The 21164-nt window shown below is 51.1% G+C and overlaps 1 protein-coding gene across 1 annotated transcript in view; it reads left to right on the forward strand.

Moving 5' to 3' along the window:
- The first annotated feature begins 1720 nt into the window (after positions 1-1720).
- AXIN2 (axin 2) overlaps positions 1721-21164 on the forward strand; it is a 29229-nt gene continuing 9785 nt past the window's right edge. The window contains exons 1-5 of the mRNA XM_012662218.1: positions 1721-2587; positions 10323-10463; positions 18139-18241; positions 20670-20810; positions 21004-21164. Coding sequence (XP_012517672.1) covers positions 1773-2587; positions 10323-10463; positions 18139-18241; positions 20670-20810; positions 21004-21164 — 1361 coding nt within the window. The 5' untranslated portion in view covers positions 1721-1772. The remainder of the gene's footprint in view (positions 2588-10322; positions 10464-18138; positions 18242-20669; positions 20811-21003) is intronic.

A 21164-nucleotide genomic window follows, 5' to 3' on the forward strand; every position in this document is an offset into this window, starting at 1 on the left:
CCTCCCCACCCCCGCCCCATCCTCTCCTCCTACTTCTCCCCCTCCCCGGCTCCCCTCCTCGCCGCGGGTCCGCGCTAAGGGGCCCAGAGCGGTGGCAGAGGCTCAGTCTGTGCGCAGGACGGGCCCGAGCCCGGGGCGCCCGCGTCCCCCGCGTCCCTCCTCCCCGCCCGGGCCCCGCGCCCCCGGCCGCCCGGGCCCCTTTTGCGGAGAGGCAGAGACTCCGCGCGTCGCCATTTCTGGACTGGGCTGCTGCTTTCTGTGCTTTTTCTGCGGGCGCCTCTGCGAGCGGCAGCGCAGGGGACCGACTCCTGCCGGGTCTCGGGGTGCTGCTGGCGCGTCCCGGGGCTGTGGCCCCGCCGTCTGCTCGCCGGGGCTCTGGAGGCGTTCGGCGGGATTTGGGCCGGGGGACCGGGCCGGAGGCTCGGAGGAGATGAGAGTCCGGCCTCAGCGGCCTTCGTCTTCCAGGTAACGGGGCCGCCCCACCTTCCCTCCGCCGGGTAGCGCGGCGCTCCCGGCAGCCCCGCCGCTGCGCGGGCCGAGTTGCCCAGCCAGGCGGCCCGAGGCTCCGCCGGGGGCGGCGTGCACCCACCCCAGGCCCGGGATCCGGCTCCTCCCCTGGATCTCACCCCGTTCCCCTCGCCATGCCTACCCTTCCTCGTTTGATCCTTCCCGTGCTAGGTAGGGAACGCCGCATGTTTATTGGTTAGATAAGACTTTCTTTTGGAAAAAAGAGACAGGCTTGGGATCAGTGGCGTTTGGGATTCTTGGCATAGGTAGTAGTAGCGTGAGACGGCTTCTGATCCGGTTTTGTAAGGTTCGCAGCTCTGGGACGTGGGTTGGGTGGACGGGGGCAGCGGGTCCTGAGGCTTCTCTGCTCTCACGCAAAGTTTGAAGATCAAAGTCTCGACTGAGTGAGTTGGTTTCTGGTTTGGGGGAGCGGGAAAGACAGAGGTGTAGACTGAGACGGATTCGCGGCGGGGGAGTGGGGGTGCGCCGCGAGCATCTACTTCTGGAGTGGGGAGGGGGTTTGCATGCCCAGTCTGGGAGTCCGGGAGCCCATCCCGCCTATGCTGGGCGGGTTCTTTCGGCAAGGATCTTCTGAATTTTTAAGGAGTGGGAAGGGGGGAGTGCAGAGGGAGGGGGTGGGGGGAATGGGAACCAGATGCCGGGGAAGGGCACGTTTGGAGCTCGAGTTATCTGTGCAGAGCCGAGTGGGGAAATTTACCGAAATTGGTTTCACCTGCACACAGCCCAGCGGCTGGGAGCGCGCCTCTTTGGAGTCGATGCTGTTGGGGGAGGGGAGGCACGGGCAGAGCTGCTCTGCGTGCGCCCAGGCGAGTGGGTTTTTGGAAGGTTGTCTTACACCTCCTGAGTCCTTCTGCTGCCCCCCACCCTTGCTCTCATCTCACCTTCCCCGCCCCTTCCCCATCCCTCTCCGCCTCCCCTGCACGGGAGCTCAGATTTCGCCTTTGAAAAAGCAGCGTCTGATACTTTAGATGAGCACCTCGCAGATAGCTGGGTTGCTTGATTTGAATTTGAGGAGTTGAAAAGCCTGTTTACTTTCTTGCTTTGATGTTGGGTAGATCTGGTTTTGATTAGATCAATACCCTTTTCTCTGTCCCCACCTCCCCCCCTTCCTTTTCTTTCCAGAGAGGAGGCTCAGATGAGCCCCTGCTGACTTGAGAGAGACAGAGAGACCACGCTGATTGCTGAGAGGAACTGGAAGAAGAAAAAAAAGAATTCCCAAACTCGGTGAGAAGAGCTCCCTCACCATGAGTAGTGCTGTGTTGGTGACTCGCCTCCCGGACCCCAGCAGCAGTTTCCGCGAGGATGCCCCTCGGCCCCCAGTTCCAGGCGAAGAAGGGGAGACCCCACCGTGCCAGCTGGGAGTGGGCAAGGGCCAGGTCACCAAACCCATGCCTGTCTCCTCCAACACCAGGCGGAATGAAGATGGGCTGGGGGAGCCAGAGGGGCGGGCGTCCCCAGATTCCCCTCTGACCAGGTGGACCAAGTCCTTGCACTCCTTGTTGGGCGATCAAGATGGTGCTTACCTCTTCCGGACTTTCCTGGAGAGGGAGAAATGCGTGGATACCTTAGACTTCTGGTTTGCCTGCAATGGATTCAGGCAAATGAACCTGAAGGATACCAAAACTTTACGAGTAGCCAAAGCGATCTACAAAAGGTACATTGAGAACAACAGCATTGTCTCCAAGCAGCTGAAACCTGCCACCAAGACCTACATAAGAGATGGCATCAAGAAGCAGCAGATTGATTCCATCATGTTTGACCAGGCACAGACTGAGATCCAGTCGGTGATGGAGGAAAATGCCTACCAGATGTTTTTGACTTCTGATATATACCTCGAATATGTGAGGAGTGGGGGAGAAAACACAGCTTACATGAGTAATGGGGCACTGGGGAGCCTAAAGGTCGTGTGTGGCTATCTCCCCACCTTGAATGAAGAAGAGGAGTGGACTTGTGCCGACTTCAAGTGCAAACTTTCGCCCACTGTGGTTGGCTTGTCCAGCAAAACTCTGAGGGCTACAGCCAGCGTGAGGTCCACGGAAACTGTCGAAAGTGGATACAGGTAAGACTTTGGCTGGGGATGGTGGGGTCAGGCTTGGCGGATGATGTGGACTTTGCCAACGTTTTGAGTTAAGTACGGAGGATGGATGGATGGATGGATGGATGGATGTTCTGTGCAGGCTGACCAAGGTCTGCCGAGAGCTAGGACCCGGGCGGGCCGTGAACGCTTTCTTTGATCTTGCTTTTTGTTGTTTAAAGGGGGGAAAAGCAATGCATACACAGCTACATACCTGCAGTCTTCCAGTGCTGACTTCAAACAGTGGCAGGCAGTATTCATTAATGTGGGTTACTTATTATCCTGGGCTAGAGTCTAAGAAGGGGTTGAGTGTGTGTGTGTGTGTGTGTGTGTGTATGAGAAAGAGTGAGTGAGAGAGAGAGAGAGAGAGAGAACAGCAGCTTTTGATGCCTCTGAGTCACCAGATCCACTAAGCACCGGTTTTGGAAGGGGTCACTCCAGCACTAATCAGTAGCGAGTTAGGGAGGCGGCTGGGTGGTGGTGGAGGCGCAGGAAGTAACGTGCGCACCCATTGAGGGGTAAGTGGGATCTTTTGAACTTTTCTGTTAAGATAAGAGCCAGCAAGGCTTGACAGTTGAGCTCGTGGTTCCCCTTATAGAATCAGATATTTACCCAGCAAGAAAGGCTTCTAACTAGGGAAGGTCCTGTGACCTTCCCGAATGAAGGACCCTTCTTAGCTTTAGAGTCTGCTGTTATATTAATCCAGGTTTTAATGCTTGCATGTCCAAGGGTCAGACCTCAGTGGATTATTTTGTTAGTGCTGATGGAGAAGAGATCTTGGCATGAGAGGGCTGGGGCCCTGGAGTACTTTCTCTTTGAGGCTTCAAAGACAAATAGTTCTTTACAGATTCTTGACCTTTGGAGGCAACTTCAGACATATTGTTAGAACGGGTGTTTCTTTTCTCCCCTTCTCCCCACTTCCGAATATCCCAGAAGAGAATGACCTTCTTAATTCTAGGCTGTTGCTTATGACATGCAGGGGAGGGGATGAGGCAGCACTGATTGGAATCCGAATGGCTTCTCTTGCCATCCATGTGGATTTCCCTGTGCGCTAGGGACTCAGGATACAATCTGCCAGCTGCCTCTGGAGATTTCCCTCTCTCCATAGGGTGTGGCCACCAGCCTCCAGCAGCAGGAGGCAGGGTAGGCACCAGGTAGTTGGTCTTGAGTCTCTTGGGGTAGCCAGGTCTGAGTGGAGCAGGCCGTGATTTAGGGGTTGGCCAAGGAGGAGGGGAAGGGCTTGTTCTCCAGCCACCAGGGGGCGCTCCCACAGCTCTGGGAACAATTTGCCCACACTCTAACATCTGGTCTGCGCCTAAGTGGGACCGGGTTGGTGTTTGCAAGGAAGCATAGGATCACATGAGGGAGTTGTTTCAGTGTCTTTGTGCTTATGATTCAGGCTGTTTGGGTGGAAGAGTCTGGGTCTGGCCTCTGCAGCAGGTCAGTCACTGGGCACCTGCTGGTACTGCCTGCTCCGGTATGAGAACATTTGGGTAAACCTCTGGTGGTGGCCTCCTTGCCCTCCAGCTTGGCAGCCGTAGCTCAGACCACTTAAGGCCTGTGGTAAGGCTGCTTCTCCAGGGGCCCTCGGACAGTGGGGCTTCTGTGTCGACCAGCGTCAGGACCCAGAGTGTCACCTTTGTAAATAGCACAGTGTGTGGTTTGGACGCCCTCCCCAGGCGCGACTCTGGCTCCGCCCCTTGTGGGTGGGCAGCAGAGGCCCAGCCTTGCTTGCCGCCTCCCCCTTCCAGGGGCCGCATCTGGGATGTTACCAGGATAAATTGTGGGAGATTACTCTGGTGAAGCTTTTGTGATAGATGCTGGAGGCTGGGGCAAGAGATCCTGTTTCCCAGTGCTGCCTTCTTGCTTGTGAACTGTGGCGTCATGGGTAACAAGATGACAGCTTTTCACTGACCTCTTGAGAGTTTCCATACTGGATTCATGGGGGCTTTCTCCCGCTGTTGAGCTGAAAATAAAGCATTTGACCCAGACTACATGAAGCTCATATGTCTTAACTGGGCATTGTCAGAGTTTAAGACCTATCCAGATGATCTGATTTCACTTTAACATGCAAGATGTCCCAGTGTAGGTATAGTATATTGGGAAGTGTCCTGAGTTATTCAAAGGCCTGGGGTCCAGCCCAGGCCGCCACTTACTACCTGCATTGAAGCCTTTCTGAACCCTACGTTGTCATCTGTAAAATGGGTGGACACCATGTCTTCTGCCCATGTCATAGGGTTGTTATTAGGATCAAAATAGTAGACATGAAAGCCATTTGAAAAGGGAAACATTTTGAACAGATGTAAAGTGTTATAATTAGTATAATTAATAAAGATAATATAAAAAGGGCAACCAGGTTGGGATACCACTTTCAAAGAGTGACTCAGGGATTTATCCCATTTTTCCTTGTAAGGTTTTAGCGTATCCCCTTCCCATGCTTCTCTTTTTCTACTTGTTGAACTTAAGTCTGTCTTTTCCAGCTTGTTCTTGGAACGTAGGGATCTCATCTCTTAGGTTTAAGTCCGCGCCTTCCCTGCCCCATACACTCACTCACTGCAGAGTACCCGGCATTCGGGATGGGCTTCAAAAGTTGAGTTCGTACAATGAATGAAACAGAAAGTCTGAGTCCTGCTGAGGGTCTTTCTTCATCAGCTGTAGAGGAGCCTCGGCAGCCGGATGCCCGGGGCATTGGCCAGCCTTCCAAGCCCTGTGTTTACCTTGGGCACTCAAAGGAACCTCATTTTTAATGACTTGTTTGTGTCCTTACTGATTTGGTGTCAGGTTTAATATAAATAGTTGGGACGGAAGAGCAGGAATTATCCTCGGAGGGCGGGACTCTGGTTTGAGGGGGATGCCTGGGCTTTCCATGGTCTCTATAAATAGCCTAGAGCAAAAGCAACCTGTTGGTAGGAGCACGTGTAAAAGCCCCAGCGCACAAACACATGCACAGTGTCGAGGTGTGTGCAGAGGGGGTGGTGGGATTAGGCGCTCAGCCCAGCATTTATTCTGGGAAGGAGAATACAGCCCCGGGTGCACAGAGGGCTCCCTGTGCCCTCCCCTTTCTGCTCTGGCCCCTGTGTGTTCCTGCCCAAGGCAGGTCTCATCCGCCTGCCTCTGCACCCTCTGCTCTGGCTGCACTTGAAATCAGTCGGGCCCAGCAGATGGCCCTCTGCTGGCTCCAAGTGCTTCCTGTTCTCTGAAAGAACTCGCTGATGAGGCCCGTTTTTGTGCGAAGCCATTGGAATCAAGCTTGGCTTCAATTATCAAAGAAAATGATGCCACAGGAAAGATATGCTGGAAGCAGCAGTCTGCAATTAGAGGTGGAAGCTCTGATGAAGGCAGTGTGCTAAGATGCACTTGTAAGTTTGCCTGTTTTCCAAAGGCTCAGTCGCTGTTTGAGTCCCCGGCCCTGAGAGTGCCCCTTGATCTTGCCTTAGAAAATGCCAGTTAAAGAGGGTGTTGCCTTTTGGACAGTGACTTTGTGAGTACATTGCCAGAGGGCTCTTAGAAAGAAAGCCCTAAACACAGAGCCTTAGAAGCCAGTACTTTTTAAGTTGTACTGTTTTGAGATGGGACCCAGACGAAGGCCTCTGGAGGTCACTTCTCTGCTGTGCTGTCTGTGTGGAGCCTCCCCTCTGGCATCTGGGAGGGGCCAGGCCACCACATCTCATCAAGATAAGAGCTAAGGATGGGCTGGGGGGAAAAAGCAGCAGACATCACCTTTCCCTCAGGTCCCAGGAGCCTCTGCTACCTGACAGCTGAAAACCCTTTGTACATTGAAGTTGCAGGCTAGGTCTGTGGATGCACGCCCGGTGCAAGATCTGTACCAGAGGCCTCTGCTCCCTGTAGGAATTTAAAATCCTTGCAGCAACTGGGAGCACAACAGTCCTGAAGAAATAATCAAAGCATCTGGGTACAATTACTGTAGCATGGTCGAGTTTCTTTCCTTTTTTTTTTTTTTTTAAAGTAATCACAAGAAAACAGCTCTAATCCATTTTCTTAAAATTATGTGGTGCTTTTGACAAAGTTCTGGGTTCTTAAAAATTGAGTTTCTGTCTTTCCCCACAACCCTGCCCTGTCTTGTTATGATTGTAGGAAAATCCAAGTACTTTATGGCAGTCAACTGAGTTAAGAGCAGTACATTCCATTTTTAATTACTGGTCACACAGTAGTCCTCTATTTTGGAAGTGAAGGGAGACAAGTTTATTTTGGGATCTGTGTGTTGAACAACGAGTACAAAGCTGTGTGAGCACACATGGGCTTTGAGTTGTGTGTCTTTTTTGCTAGGGAGGAAGGAATTTCTACTGAGTCATTTTCTCCTCGTGGAGGTTGAAGTATAACTCTTACATTGGAGACATGCTTGATGTGTTAATGCCACCAAGATAACAAGACTGGAGGGATGGAAAGAGTGTCTGAATCCTGTTTAAGGCTGTTTTGGGTTTTCTGATCTTGTACTAAGCCTCTTAAACTAAAGAACTTTTCAGCAACCTATTTGATGGACCTAGGCCTTTTAAGGAGTTTCAGCAAAGTTTTGAGCTTCTGCCACGTGCCACCAACTACTTTCGGCGTCGGGCTGCACGTGTGAAGAGGACAGGGCTGGTCCCACAGGGCTTACGGTCCGCTTGCACAGGACAGGCTTCCAACACGCAAACACACCGTGCTCTGCAGTTGCAAGTCATGATGAAACGTGAAAGAAATGAGCTGGGTATTCGAGAAAACAGGAGCTCTCTGTTTTTGTTGGCGGTTGGTTGGTTGGAGTATTCCTGTGATTTCCCCAAATTATCACACCTCTGTATCCTTTAGAGGACATAAGAACTGGGTGCAGATGGCCATGTTTGAACTGCCCATTTTTCAGGTGGACGCACGTCCAGGGAGGCTGGGACTCGGCCCCACCGGCCGGCAGCTAAGCCAGCAGCAGCTCTCAGCCTCCAACTTCAGGCTCTACCAGGAGTTTACAGAGTGTCCTTACCACTGGTGACAGGACCGGGCCCTGAAGAAGTTACCCTGTGCATCTTGCTCTGAAGCGGTCGCCCCGCCCAAGCCCCCCACAGCTTCGGGCTATTTTAAAGACATACCCTGTCCCCATCCACTCCGGGGATCCCCTCTGACCACGTAGAACTGCTTTCTTTTTTCTGATTTTCGAAGCCCGTCTTCTCTCGTTCTGCCTGTGGCGGTCGATGCTGAACAGACCATCCTGCTCCTTCTGAGTTGCCTCATCAACAGAATCATCCCTCAGCTTGCTCGTCCCCGGAAAAGCGAACTGGTTTTCCTTCATCACGCTGCTCCTCTCTCTCTTTGGTGTCTGGGAATTCCAGATTAAGGACACGAGGACCAGGAACAAGGCATGAGAGATCTTGCCATTCTCTTTCGACCTTCTCTGCAGATAAGAGAACAGGGCCAGGGTGTCCAAGTGACAGTTCAGAGTCACTTGGTCAAAAGTGTTCAGTGGGTTCCTGTGCAGCACTCCTGGTTTGCACCTTCCCGTCAGTTCTACACCTACGTCACATTTCTAAGCTCTGGCTTTATGGTACAGCCTAGCGCAGTGGAACCGAATCGAGGTCCCAGCTGAGGACCAACTCCTCTGGCCGAATCTCTAGCGGGGTGGCCTCTGGCAAGGCACTTGGCCTGCTTGGGCTCCGTTTGCCTCCTTGGGCGGTTGTGAGGATTAAAAGGGTTCATTCTGGCTCAAAAACTTTGATTGGAACTTTTCGTGTTTGTTTCGTGACTCTAACTAAGAGCACAAGCTCCTTAAAGACAGGGACTGTCTCTCCCACCTTCTTTTCTATCCCCACCTTCCCCTGTGGAGACCCTCACACCAAATTGTGGCAACAGCTTCTCACTGGGCTCCCTGCCCGCACCTCCTCCTTCCAGTCCAACCTGGTGGCACACCTTGGATTCCATGTGCTGCTGGGAACATTCTCCCTCCCCCACACCCCCATTCCCCGGCTGTCCCCCGGCCTCCTGGGCCCTCCCCGTCTGGTTAAGACAGAACTCTGGCCTTGCACTACAGACCTGCTTACTTCCTTGTCTTTGCCAGGCCTTCTTAGCCCAGCTGGCTAGACCCCATCTCCCAGTCCGGGGAGGGCTTTTCACTGCCTTTCCCTTTCCCCGGTCCTGGGTGTCATCTCTTCGAAGCCCTGCTCATCCATCATGGTGCGCCTTGCTCCCATCTGTCTTGCGGAGCTGTCTCTAGTCATCCCTGCTAGAAACATCCTTTCCATCATGTCCTGCCTCTTATTCTAGAAGAACTTTTTAAAATGTTGAGGGTAGACTTTGTATTAAGAGGCAGAAAGAGGGGTTGTGTGAGAGCCAGACGAGTCAGTCTGTGCCCGCCAGTCCCAGCTATGTGATCCAGGGCAGGCTGCTGTACTTCTCGGACGGCCAAGGGCCTCATCTGTAGAGTGGCCACCGTGCTGTGCTCCTCCCCAGGTGGCTATGAGCATTCAATGAGTTGATGTGTACAAAGGAGCACTGTGTGTACCTCCCTAATGACACCCCCACATTATGGTGATGTGCCCTCACCAGGCCATGGGTCCCAGGAGACCAGAGAGGAGGGCTGCATACACCCAGAGTTCAGCACATAGCGAGCGAGCAGGAGCTTGGGGAACAGTGCAGATGACTGATTGTGACCTTTCATGGGTCCCTTTCATTTGCCAACCCCAAGGCTATCTTTATAGACCAGCTGCTGTCGCCTCGTAGAATACGTTCTCTTTTCTGAGCCTTTCTTTTCTCCTCCAGTTGAGTTCTTTGCTGCTGGCTTAGACTTGGTGGGACCAGTGGAGGATGCCAGGGTCTTTGTAAACGAGGCCTCCTGCGACTTTGGGCTTTAATGGGCTGCAGGAGGGTCCCTTCCTGCAGTCTGCCAACCTATCTGCCCCTCCCCCTGCTTAAGTCCCTCACTGGTGACACACGAGGAATGCGGCCCAGCAGGAGATGGGCACACTGGTTGTTCTGGGAAGAGATCAAGGGGGCAAAATGGGGAGCCAGAGGCCATTGGAACAAAAGGGCTGGAGACACCGGAGGAGGGGCCTGGGCCTTCCTTTGAAACAGCTGTGCTGCTCTTTTCATCCCACTGGCCCTAGCCAGCCCTGGGGCCGGGGAAGCCGGGGTGGGCTGGGGCAGGGCAGAGGCCCAGCTCAGGGGTGGGGTGGGAGTCCTATACTCTGTCTTGAACTTTTCTGTCCCATCTGTCCCGCTTGCTGTGCGTCCAGGGTCAAAGTGAGAAGGCCACACCAGGCCTCTAATTGTTTACATCTCTGGATTAAGCTAACAGATGTCTTGGGGCCCCAAAACTGTATTCCTCTGGTGTAGGCTTGGATATGGGGTGGAGAGGAGAAAGACACCTCTTCACTGACTTGTCCCCCTGTTTTCTTCCATAGCCTCCCTCCCCTCCTAGAGCAGAGTCCCGTTCCTTCCTCTCTAAGTGTGCATTTAGAATTTTATAGGATCCCTGGGCTGCCTCTGGAATACTCTGTGTCCTGGGAGACCTACTTGTGGCGTCAAAGGAACCCAGCCTGCTTTCTCCTCAGGGCGAGTTGGGGGCTCAGGAGGCCTCCCTCTGTGGCCCCTGTTTTCTGCCCTGGTGAGCAGCTGGACCTGGGCAGCAGGTTGGCATCGAACACATTGTGGGATTGTGTACTCAGTTGTCCTAGGGTCACCTTATTTAGCTGGGTTTCTGGTGAGGATCAGTGACTGAACTGCTATTATACTTTTCCCATAGGTCTTTCAAGAGGAGCGATCCTGTTAATCCATATCATGTAGGCGCTGGCTACGTGTTTGCACCAGCCACCAGCGCCAACGACAGTGAGATATCCAGTGATGCACTGACTGACGATTCCATGTCCATGACGGATAGTAGCGTGTAAGTATTCTAGCAGCCCCTCTGTGTACGTGGGTGGGAGCGTGAACCACCAAGGCAACTGGGCAGAGTCGTCAGCCAGCCTCCCCTGGCTTTGCAAATCCCACCGGTGCGAGTGTAGACATTTATTTGGTGGGAGGGGAGTGTGAGTGGTATGGTGCTGGTTAAGGAGGGTGACATGCTAGTCTGGGTAAGGTTAAGTTTAGAGCTTTGAAAGGAAAGTTGGGAATGATACCTTAACAGAAGAAAACTGAAGTACAGTGGAAGGTGAAGATGAGTATCTATAGATTTCTCGAGTTAAAAAAAAAAATCTTTTCTTCGGTCGTCATCTTCTGGTTGTCCCTGTGGGAACAATTAATTGCTTGGCTGGTCTTGAAACCCAGGTGTCCTGTCTGCAGAACCAACAGGTGGGAGGCAGGGCAGCAATAGAAGGGTTGTGTTTAGGGATTCATTGTTCTTGGAGGAAAAGGCACTCAAGGTGGAGGTCAGAAAGCCAGAAATCTCTAAAGGGCCACTGTGTGTCACGTTCCCACCTCGATGTCTACAAGGACATTGTTTCATTCAGTAAGTGTTGGTGGAGTGCCTACTCTGTCTGTCAGGTGCTAGGGACCCTGAGTGGGAGCTCTTTCCCAAGTAGTGCCTGATCTTGGATCTTCTGCAGATGGATGGCTTTGATTTTTTAAAGTGATCCAAGTCATTGGGGTGGTCTGATGAGGTCGGCAGGTCGTCAGGCCAGATCATGCTTTGAGTTCAGGCCATTGGGAGTCAAGCTGTGGCAACCTCTATGGAGGGAGAGCAGTGTTCTCCATGAGTCTGGTGGGGAGGGTGTCCCGTCTCCTGCCGCCCTTTGAGGTTTTGATTCAGGAGCCCCAGGGTGGAGCCTGGGCATGGGTGAAATTCCCCAAAGGCTTTCCTCCCCCAGCACCCAGTTGAAAATCACAGTTCCAGAAATGGTCTTTAAAGGTTTCAGCAAATGTTTTGGAGTTGGAATTTCACCTGCTAAGGGAATAATCTTGAAAAGCAAACCCATTGAGCTATGTAAGTTCTGACATACTTTAGAGTTTGTTCCCTTTAGCTTCCTAAAACTGGACCATCTGTTCCTCCAGTTTGTTGGAAACTATCTGGTTTCCATTGGCCAATGTCCTGTTGCTTGGCCTGTGGCATGGGACCAGTTGGAGGGAAAGTCGATGAAGTGAGTTTAGGACTCTTTGTTTTCCTGGTGGCTTTTATTGTGTTACCTCAAATTCTCTTGTTAGTAAAGGGAGAGAGATCCTTAAGGTGAAAGGCCCCATTTTAATAAAAGAATAGCATTTTGGCATTAGTGAAAATAGAGTAAGGTACACATCTTTCATCCAATATGGAGAAATGAAAGGTTTCAGGGGTGGGTTTCCCATATTGACTGAACTCTTAAAGTATCCGTACTTGAAAAAAATTATCCTTTGATTGGCATATTTCTTACAATATGTTTTGCCCCATCTTACTGAGTAATATTAGACAAGGCAAAATTTACCCCTTGATTATCTGAATAATACCAAGCTCTGGTTTTTCGTCCTTTGTTGTAGCATTTATCTCAAAGGCTATGAGGTTGTATGGGTTTATGTGTCCCTATACATACTGGCCCTTTTCCCCTTTAAAATAGCTTTTCTCTTTGTCATTCTGCCTGCTGTCATGATTTCTTGTCTGTGTGCTTGCTTCTAGCAAGCATTATTCCTACAGCATTTATTAACTCGTGGATGGCATGGGAGTCTTAGTGTTACGTGTAAAATGAGAGTAAGTTGGAATTGAATGAAGCCATTGAGTGAATCTCCTAAGTCAATGTAGTTGACTTAAGACTATAAGGCTTCTGTTTAGTTTTCTTAGAGACTATTTTTGGCTTGCTTCCTGGTCCTTGGCTGCATTTCAGTCCCCATCACTGAGGTGTTATTCTGGGTTCATGATGAGATAACTTGGGTGTAGTCCCACACTTGCTTCTGTTTGATCCTCACAAGACCCAATCGGAAAGGGAGGCAGGTACTTGTGACTTAGGCAGTAAGACCCAGTGCTTCCTTAGCCGTTCATGGCTGAGACAGGCCTCAGATCTAGGCCAGACATAGGCCCCACCCTTTGCCCGCTGGGCTCCTCCCCCAAGCATGACCATTTTCAACGTGAGATACGTTAATAGGACCAGTTGGTTAGAGACCTTTGAGCCACTTTGGGTTTCCTTTATTTTTGTTAGTGATCACACTGCCTTTTCTTAACCGGGGCAGGGGTGGGGTAGAAGAGAGTAAGTTCTAGGTCCTCCCCTGCAGCCTCTGCTTTATTTACTCCTCCTCTTTTATCCCCTTCCCAGAAGCAAAATGTGCTCCATTTTATTTAGAGTTGACTTTAAAGCTCTCACCCCTCTCCCTTTAGCTGAAGCACTTTGGACTCGAGGCATGGGAAAGCCACTTTCAGGGATGGAAAAGGTTACCTTTGCCAGTCACCTGTTCTTGGTTGCGAGGGGTAGCGCGTAGGCCAGTGAAGTCCACTTTGATGGAGATAGAAACGGGCGAGCCCCTCGCTCAGCAACTTCCAAATGGGACACAGGAGATTCCTTTGGGTCGCTGGTGGCAGGACCTCTGGGCGTGATAAGCCCATCCTGGGGTGTAGCTGCCTTGGATTGAAAACGAGTAAACCAGGAGGCCAAGAGAGAGTCCCTGTGAGGCCCGGAGACCCATGGGTTCGTGGTGTTGGGTGGCTCTGAGCCCTCTCCCAAACAAGTGGGCAGGTATCAGATTGACTGTCACAGTTGCACCCACCTGGGCGTTTATACCACCTGGGAGTGTATCTGGCATCAGTGTGAGATCGCCATCTCTTGAGAGTTGTGTCATACTGCCTCTGGTGGGGGACAAAAGGGTCTCCAGAACCAAAAGCCTATCGGATGGGGGCTTGTTTGCATTTAGAGGCTCCCGTGGGTCTCAAACTGGCATTGGGTGCCAGGCATGGGGGTCTCTGCTGCAGAACAGACTTGGCTACTTGGAGTGTTCTCTGGCTGGCTGGCCCTGGGTGTGTGTGATCTGCCCAGTGTCCCTGGGCGGTCACCCGGGATTCCCAGGGCTGGGATTAGACCCCTCTTCAGAGCTCTGCCAATTGTGGGCCTGTGCAGATGAGAGCGCTGGGCGAGAAATAAAGTGTGTGGGGGATGAAAAGCTGAACTGAATCGCTTTCAGCCCATTGTTCATCTGGGGAAGCTTAGAGGGGATAAGAGGGTAGCAGGCCCCTTTGAAATTTCCTTGAACAAATGAATAGGAGCGCCCCATAAAGCATGAAAAGAGCCCTGGCTGTTTCTCCTCCTCACAATGGCCAGCGCGGGCTGAGAGGGGCTGGGGAGGGCCTGGCTGCCCCGCTGGGAGTTGGGGAGGGGACAGGACTAGGGAGGGGTTGAGGAGGATAGAGGGGGTCACAGGCAGCCTTCAATAGACTCCAGAAGGTTGGAGTTCATTAGACACAAGCCCAGGGAAGCAATCGTCTCATTTGCGACAGAACCAATTAAGTCCCGGGGGCCTTTGCAAGAGGCCTGGGTAGAGGTTGGGACAAGGCTGGCCTGCACTTGGTTATTCCAGAGAGCTGCACGCCGGGGCCTGGATGTGCAGAACAGGCAGAGGCTTTAAAGAAATCATTGCCTTCTCCCAAAGCCCAGTGCTGACTTCTGTTTTCCTGCTAAGTAAAAAGCCCTGTTAAAGATGGCTGGGGATTTGGGTCTCCATCACAGGCCTCTGAAAAGGCTGTTTTATGAGCCTGTTACTCTGAAACCTGCATTCTCGGAAGAAATGGCTTAAAAAAAATTTTTTTTGGAATGTTAACTGCCAGATTCTCAGCAAAATCCTAAAGCCCAATCCTTGGAGCACTGAAGGCAGGAGGATTGCAGGGCCGTCAGGGCATCAGGCTTAGGGGGTTAGAGCAAAGGGGCTGACGACATCAGAAGCAGCAGGCCTTTGCCACCCAAGCACAACCTGGTGCTTACTCTGTCCTTTCTTTTTTAGAGGAGCTGCTCTCCTAATCAGGATCAGCTACATTTGCAAGTTGCTTCTGCTCCGACTGTCCCCACATCAGCACAGGATGATTTCCTTGCATTCCATGCAGGGGGTGTCCTGAGTTATTTTATTTATTTTTATTTCTTTATATCTTATTTATGGGGGTTTACTTTGGACACCAGTAAGTGCATCCGAGTGAACTTCAAATATTACCTTCTCTTACAAACCAGGCTTTTGATGTTGGCTGTGATCAGAGGCTGCCTTCAGAGTGGTTGCCAAATGAAGATGCAAGTGGACGCATGTGCACATGAGTCTGCTATTTCAAAGCTGCCAGAAAACGACATTCAGGTTAGGTCGGGCACGGTGGAGTCAAAAGGCTAAGCTAATTGGCTCGGCTCAAATGGCAGCTAAGTGGAGTCCACACTTCAAAACCCACGCTCCCCAGAAACAGCTGGGCCCAGCAGCGGCTCGTTAGCTAAAATGTTTATAATTAAAGGAGACTGTATAGGCACCAAAACTCTGGTGCTCTCCAGCCCACAGGCTTGAGCAGCCAGGAAACTGATCATAGACTTTTAGAGCTTGAATAAAAAAAAAAGAGGCCCCCTTTTGGAATGAGGGCCTGTTTTGGAAGAAGATTCTTGACTGGGGGGAATTAAAGCCACATTTCCTTGAAGGCGCCTGTTAAGCCTTTCTGAGCCTCTACAAGCTGAAATCTCCCTTTTCTACTCTGGTCACGAGTTGCCTTTCCTGCAGTTCGATCTTCCACCTGCCCTGGGTGTACTGGGTGTGTGTTGGTGGGGCAGGTGCTCTTGAAACCATTTCTTCCTCTTGCCTTCAATTCGGCAGTGACCTGCTCCCCCCAATTCTCCCCTTTTCTTTTTTCTACCTTATATGGAGAAAGAAAAAGAGGTATAAAAGCTTTACCACTGATTTCCATCTGAGAGGAAAGAAAGGAGAAAAAAGCTACTAGTGGAAACTTCAGACGGAGTCTTGGAAGGGATGGATGGGGAACTCTTCCAAGACTCTTGGAGCCTTATGTCACTTGGGTCATGGTGGGGTCCATGGGATGCTTGACTCCTGTCCCCCAAGATTATCAGGAGAAGCCTAGCACAGAGCCATCCACTCTCTTAAGGCCAAGGAAGAGAAGCTGGTCAGGAGAGGGGCGTGAACATTGTCTTGCCTTCCCAGAGCAACAGAATTTAGTTACACCAGCATGAGACCCAATCTGTGGAACCCCCCACCCCACAGAGATTTTAGGTGAGAGACAGGGATATTCATCATGCATGTCCCATAGCCACGAGTACTAAGTGGTGGGGAAGGACTTTCCAGAACATTCTACGGATTTCCCATTCATCTCTTCAGAATGTCAGGTGACTCCTTGGAGCTTAGGAAATGGCACCTCCAAGTTGAGCCCATCAGGAAGCTTGATTCCTCGGGCAGGGGCTGGGAAGGCCATCTTGAAATGAGGACCTCAAGTGTAGGCTGTGGAGTTAAGGACATCTGGTTCTGGAGTCCAGCGGTGGCTTGGGTTTGGACCCTGGATCTGACTGGTACTGACTGTAACTCCAGGCGAGTTATTGAACATTTCTGGTCATCTGTAAAATGTGGTTTGTTAAGATTCTTGTGAGAATGAAGTCCAATCACGACAGACGTGTGAGCCAGCATCTGACCCGCAGCGGGAACTTGGCGCACAGGAGCCGGCCACCTCCAGTCACAGTCAGTCGCCTCGGGGGGGATTTGGTTGCTGGTCAAGCCTGGCATGCTTTTAAGAGTCTGGTTTTCTCCTGTGCCTAGTAAACTATCCCAAGGTGAAAACACTAAGTTTGGATAAATCATCTTTAGGTGGTTCAGTAAGTTGCACAACTTAGAACCTTTCATCCTACTCTGCCTGTAATGGGTTGGCCAAGTGCTGGGCCTCATGAGTAGCGGGTTGACTGGGGGACATGATTCTTAATGGGCACTGGCCAGCCAGCTGCTAACCTTCCCACAGTGCTGTCTCTGCCACACGCTCGACTTTCTCTGGGAAAAGACTCACACTTGTGTGTAAGCTCTTGCTTTAGATACTGATATCTTCCTTCCCCTCCCCACTCCTCTCAACGTGATTATCCTTTATCTACTCCTTAGCTAAGGTTTGGTTAACACAAATTGGCTCCTTGATCTACTGGAATCTTTGTTGTCCCCCTGGTGGCGTTGTTTTCTGGCCTTGGTCAGCAGCCTTCCTGAAATTGCAGCCACTTGGAATTCTAGGGCATCACAGATAAGGAGCTGGTGACTAGGTCGACCAGTCAATCCTGGCTGCTCCCTGGTATTTTTAGGCATTGCCTGTTTTCACCTCCTGCTGACTAGCCTAAGCTGTTTTTCTTCCTTCCACCCTGTGATGAACCAAACACTAGGGAAAGGGAAATAGCCAAACACCTAATTTCAATATTTACAGCCTCAAAGTATGATTCATCATGGAAGTGTTTGAATCCTGAGGCTTCCGTAAATAAGTGGCCTCCTGAAGGGACTTGAATGGGAAAATAGTCACACCTTGACCATTCTACTGCTTTTAGGAGGAAATTCTTTTTGAAAAAAATCATGGCAACTCCCAATCAGTGTTTAGTGGACACTAGTTGGAGTGGAGGCTTTTTAAAACTTCTTCCACTTGCTAATGTTTTGTTTTTTAAAATATAATGAGGGACACAGGGGCCCATACTTCCTTCAGGTCTTTGCTTTAAGGTCACCTTTCAATGAGGACTTCATCGACCCCCAGTTTAAAATTGTAACTTCCCTATCCCCAGTGATTCTCTTTCCCCCTTTTCTGCTGTGTATTTCATCAAAGTACTTATAATCTTCCAACATATTATATATTTTGCTCCTTGCCTATGCCACCCCATTAGAGTATAAATTTCATGAACGCAGTGTTTGAATTTTTTATCCCCTCTATCTAGAACACGGTCTGGCACATAGTAGGTACTCAAGTGTTTAAATGAATTGCACACAACACCACATAGTAGGGTCTTTTCTCTTTATGCCCACGTTGGTCATGTGTCTTTGAGAATTTGTTCGTTGGGGGTAGTGGGGTTTGGAGCTGAGGGAAGGAAGGAGCCAAAAGATTTACTGTATATTATTCCTGTAAATCACCTTGTGGTGGTTTATAAAAAGAATAAATTTGGAAATGACTAGGAGGTTGACTATTGGAGAATAATGCATACCTCACTAATGCCTGATTTAGCCCTCTGTGGGTTTGGTCCCTATCCCTACAACTTTTCCCTGGTATTCCCCATAAGGCACTGGTTTCCTGCTCTGGGGTAGTATGCTACAGTGGTAACAGACTGCTGGGAGGCGCAAAGGGCCTGGGGCACCTGTAAAGTAGGGGAGCCTTCACAGTATCTGGGCTGGCTGGAGCATAACTTGGCTCTAAGATGAGAGTTACCAAGCTCTTTCCAGATTGATGCTCCTGCTTCCAAGAGGGAGCCAGGTTTCCAGAGATGACTGATGGGCAGGATTTACAGCTTTTTTGGCAATTTCACCTTGGATGGATCCTTCCCTATGGGAACAGTGATGGCATCTGGAGATGTGTGACACACTCCCATGGAAGCGAGTGGCCCTGTCTGTTGGTGGGATCTCAGGATGGCGTGCGAGTCAACCCAGGTGCTGAAAGCATCCTCGTAAGCCTGTGGATTCTGCCTTTTTCTTTCCCTTAGAGATGGAATCCCTCCTTATCGTGTGGGGAGTAAGAAACAGCTCCAGAGAGAAATGCATCGCAGCGTGAAGGCCAATGGCCAAGTGTCTCTACCTCATTTCCCGGTGAGTACAGTCTGGATGCGGGAGGTGCCCATTTCCTGCCCTGTTGAGTCCTTTAAAAAGGGATAGGAGGTAGTGTGGGGGTGGGGGGAGTATAGGGAAGGTAGAAAGGAGCAGTACCTAAGGTCCCCTCCCGGAAAGGCAGAGAAAGGAAGAACTGGACGAGAGCCATTACATGAGTTGTGATGTTGAGCAAAGTGATGTGATTATGAGGTCCAAGATGACCAATTTTTGAACCTTTACATTTTCTGAATTCAAAAAAGAAAGTTCTCTGAGAAAGAAACCAAAGCAGTTCCTTCCCAGAAACCAAGAAATGCTAAGAGATGATCCATGCTTCTCTCTAGCATGATGGGCTCATTGCATTCCCACTAGAATGGAAGCCACCTGAGGGGAGGGAGTTTTGTCTGTTCTGTTAAATTCTATATCCGCAGAGACTAGAACAGTGCCTGACACATAAGTGCTCAATAAACATTTGAATGACTGAATGAGGTTAGAGGAATCTCCGCCCCCTTTGGAAAAAAAATCACATCCCTGAGGCATTTTACATCTTGTGTTGGTTGACTGCATGGCTGGGTCATTTGAGTCATCCATTTATCTATTTACTTGGCCATTTCTCTTCTTGACTTCTGAAGCCCCTAGAGGGCAGCTGTTTGTCTTGTCTGTTTCCAAGCCCAGAAACTTGGCTTAGTACCTGCTGTTGAGTCTGTGCCTCACAAATGTTGAATGAATGAAGTGTTTAGAAGTGAGGATCCCAGGAGCAGCTTCTTCCTGTGATTTTGAGTTGGTGGGTGAAGGGCTTTTCTTACACCTCCCTTTTTATTTCCATGTTCCCTAAAGCAGCCAGCACATGGCCCCTGTATGCAAGAGAGCTTCCCTGTCTACATTCCCATTTTAGGGCTGTGCTTTTTACAATAGCCTGAGATCCAGGTTGCAAGGTTGTTGATTAGGGAGGGGAGGAGAGCACCTAGCTGATAGCTGGTGTTTATGAATCCTTCCTGCCAGCTTCGGAGAATCCAATTGGTCTGGTAATGTTGTGTTTAGAAAATTAACACATTGAATTGCTAATCTATGTTGCATTAGTGCATGAATTGAAGCTCTTCTGAAAGCTCTTCACACAGACAAGGGCGGACTTACCTTGTCTTAAAATTAGCATAGTAAAATTGCTTTTCTGGCGACCTCCGGCATCTCCTCCCCCTACAAATACAAGTATTGATGACATATTATTTTGGGGTTTTTTTTGACTAGGGGAATATGTGTGTTAACAAACAAAAGTTCTATTGCCCAAGCTTGTAAATTAGATGATTTTGTCCTGGGGTGTGCAAATCGACTTTCTCCATCAGGCAGCGCTTTGATCGGGGGCTGCGTGGAGCCAGCCTGTGTGAGAAGGGCCATCTATCTACACAGGGGCCTTTCTCTCCCCTCACATTTCTGCAGCTAAGTGGTTGCCCTGGCGAGGCCCATCTCTTCAGCTGGGGGAGGTGCTGGCCTTTGCAAGTTGGCTTTCGGCTCCCCCCACCCCACCCCACCCCACCCCAAAGAAAGGGTCAAAGCAAGAGGGAGATGAGGAAGAAGGAGGTAGAACAACTGGAGAGGTGGGGGGCTGGGTGGGGGGAGCGAGATGACAGGAAAAGGACAGAAAGATGGGCAGCGGGGGTTCTCTCTGTTTGCTGCTTTTGGCAGGCATTCTCGGTGCTTTTTTATATTCTGCACTTGATTTGGAGATGTTCCCTTTTCCCTTGATAGATCAGCTTCAGGCAGCCAAGCTCAGCAGTGTTCTGCTACTAGCCTGCAGCAGCTTTCTTCATTTTCTGTACAAAGAGATAGGGAGGAGGGAAGGAGAAAAACGAGGGAGATCGAGGACAGTGTTGAGACAACACCACCTCAAAGGTGCGCAGTGTGCGGCCAGGAAATAAATTACCACTTCTTCTCTGATCCGGAGCCGTTTGACTTCCCTTTTTTTTCCTTTTCCTCCCTCCCACCTCCTTTCCAATCTTATTTTTTTAAATTTCCAACTCCCTTTCTGTTTAGACTCTACTTTTTATTCCTTGAGTTGGTCTCTCCCCTCTCCACCTCAGAGGGCTGCCGTTTTTTTTTTTTTTTTTGATGTCTGACAACAGTCTTTGAAGATTTTCTACTTCAGAGTAGCTACTGATGGGCTGGTTGTACTACAGAGGGAACAAGCAGGGCCTCTCGGAGTGCGACCAACTGCTCCTGCCCAAGGCAAACGCTGGTGGGCCCCATGGCTCTCCATGAGGCCACGGTGCCGGCGCATAAAAGTCCTGAGCAGCCCAGGCCGCCTCGCCGTCCACTCTCCACCCAAACATGGGGACGCGGCCCGCGCCGGGCCCGGGAAGCTCTGGCCAAGCCGCCGCCGCCGCCGCACACCAGGCCTGCTAAACGTGCCTCGTCCCTTTCCTCCCCGTGCCCGTAGAGAACCCACCGCCTGCCCAAGGAGATGACCCCCGTGGAACCTGCCACCTTTGCGGCCGAGCTGATCTCAAGGCTGGAGAAGCTGAAGCTGGAGCTCGAGAGCCGCCACAGCCTGGAAGAGCGCTTGCAGCAGATCCGAGAGGTAGCGCGGCTTGGCCCTCTGCCCGCCGCGTGTGCGCATGCGTGTGCGTGCCTTTGCGTGTACGTGGCTTTGCGTGTACGTGCGCGCGAGCTGCGGGCCAATGGGTGCGACCCCGGGGTTTGTGGGTGTTCCTGCCGCTCTCCTGGTCACTTACTCTCCTGGTCACTTACCCTCCCGCTGCCTTCCCTTCCAGGATGAAGAGAAGGAGGGACCGGAGCTCGCAGTGAGCTCGCGGGATGGGGCGCCCACCCAGCACCCCCTCTCCCTCCTGCCCTCCGGCAGCTACGAGGAGGACCCGCAGACGATTCTGGACGACCACCTGTCCAGGGTCCTCAAGACCCCTGGCTGCCAGTC

Source organism: Propithecus coquereli, unplaced genomic scaffold, assembly GCF_000956105.1.
Source record: "Propithecus coquereli isolate 6110/MARCELLA unplaced genomic scaffold, Pcoq_1.0 Scaffold76, whole genome shotgun sequence".
NCBI classification, from domain to species: domain Eukaryota; kingdom Metazoa; phylum Chordata; class Mammalia; order Primates; family Indriidae; genus Propithecus; species Propithecus coquereli.